The sequence below is a fragment of the Mastomys coucha genome, unplaced genomic scaffold (genome assembly GCF_008632895.1).
Source record: "Mastomys coucha isolate ucsf_1 unplaced genomic scaffold, UCSF_Mcou_1 pScaffold3, whole genome shotgun sequence".
NCBI lineage: Eukaryota > Metazoa > Chordata > Mammalia > Rodentia > Muridae > Mastomys > Mastomys coucha.
In genome coordinates, this window is record NW_022196909.1 from 49154430 (window position 1) to 49156406 (window position 1977).

At 50.5% G+C, this 1977-nt stretch overlaps 1 protein-coding gene across 1 annotated transcript in view; it reads left to right on the forward strand.

Moving 5' to 3' along the window:
- The window catches only part of LOC116075196 (butyrophilin-like protein 1), an 11057-nt gene extending 9324 nt beyond the window's left edge, over positions 1-1733 (forward strand). The window contains exons 9-10 of the mRNA XM_031348228.1: positions 566-592; positions 990-1733. Coding sequence (XP_031204088.1) covers positions 566-592; positions 990-1510 — 548 coding nt within the window. The 3' untranslated portion in view covers positions 1511-1733. The remainder of the gene's footprint in view (positions 1-565; positions 593-989) is intronic.
- The last annotated feature ends 244 nt before the right edge of the window (positions 1734-1977 follow it).

Genomic DNA, 1977 nt, shown 5'->3' on the forward strand with positions numbered 1-1977 from the left:
ACTTTTTATTTCTAAGGCAAACTAACTCTTTATTTGTCTCCAGACTGCTCATCACTTGTCTCTACTAGCCAGGAGGAGTGCAGGGCACACAGATAGCCAGGAGTGCAGGGCACACAGATAGCCAGGAGGACTGCAGGGCACACAGATAGCCAGGGGGAGTGCAGGGCACACAGATAGCCAGGGGGAGTGCACGGCACACAGACAGCCAGAAGGAGTGCAGGGCACACAGATAGCCAGGGGCAGTGCAGGGCACACAGATAGCCAGGAGGACTGCAGGGCACACAGATAGCCAGGAGTGCAGGGCACACAGATAGCCAGGAGGACTGCAGGGCACACAGATAGCCAGGAGTGCAGGGCACACAGAAAGCCAGGAGTGCAGGGCACACAGATAGCCAGGAGTGCAGGGCACACAGATAGCCAGGAGTGCAGGGCACACGGACTGGAGGAGCGAAAGAGGGGTGGATAAGATGGCCTAGTGAAGGAGGAGAGAGGAGAGGAGAAAGCACTGAGGCACACACCTCATTTTCCTTCACTGCATGCAGATCTTTGCTCTGTTCTCTTCCAGACTGGAGAAAGGAACTGTTCCAGCTGGGTGAGTGGATTTTCTCATTTGCCTCGGAGTTTGCTTCTGGGTTTTCGTTTCTCTCTTTGGAGATGAGTATCAAACCTTGCATATGCCAGGCAAGCCACTGAGCACACCAGCCCCCCAGTTTGCTCTCTGGTGTCTTGGGTGATCTTCCTGGCAGACACTTGTTCAAGCTGAGGGTGGGGAAGAGAGGAAGGGATCGCGCTGTGTGAGCCTGTGCTGGAACCTACTGCCAGACTCAGCCACGATGTTCTGTTCCCATGTCAAGTGGCCCAGTGGGATCCACTGAGCTTGGATATCAGAAGTTACTCAGTGGGACCTCCAACTGAGAAACCCAAGTTCAGCTCCCATGGTCCATTGATGGTGGCTCCACACTCTCCTCCCCCCAACCCCCTTCCTCCAGCTCCTGTGGAGATAAATAATGAAAGGCCAGACCAGGACAAGTCAGACCCAAAGACTGAGGAGAACAGAGGTAAAGAGACTGCAGACCCATCTGATGGCAGCTCACAAGTAGACCACAACCTCATCAAGCTTTCCCAGGAAGGCTTCATGCTGGGGAGATACTACTGGGAGGTGGATGTTAAGGACACCGAAGAGTGGACACTAGGAGTTTATGAGCTGTACGCCCAGGATGCATCACCTACAGACTCCTCAAGGAAATTCAGAGTCCTGGAAAAGAAGGGAGATGTATACAGGGCTCTTGCCTTCTGTTCCCAAAACATTTCTTTGGAAGAACGTCTGTCACTGAAGACACGTCCGCTGAAGATCGCCATCTTCTTGGATCAGGAGGACAATGACCTCTCTTTCTACAACATGACCGATGAGACACACATCTTTTCCTTTGCACAGGACACTTTCATGGGATCACTCTATCCTTACTTCAAACGTAATTCCATGGAGCTCTCTCCAACAGCACAACCCTAAGCGATGCGCACAGGGAACTCAATAGGTGGATGCTGCAGCATGCTACCTGTAAGATCCTCCTGGGCAGGCACAGGGACCTCTGATGGAGGGGCCTCTTAACCTGAGACTCCATGAGCCTCTGGGATCAGATCCTGGACAAGATTCTCAGACCATTTGTGTTGTGCATGGTGTTATAATTGTTAATAGTCTTCCTTCTTTTGACAAAAATGTGTTTAATCATTCCCATGGTCTTCTGAGTCCAATATCATGTTTACTCCCTGCTTACATACAGTGCATTATCATCCTCACTATTACTAATTATATAGGGTTACATAGGACCATTTTCATACAAGCGCACAGTGTATTCTAGGCACACTACCCCACAGTGTTATTCTTTGTTTATGCCTAACATACTGTAAGCCAACAATGTGCTGGTTGGGTTTTTGTCAAAGTGACTCAAGCCAGAGTCATCTGAGAAGAAGGAGTGT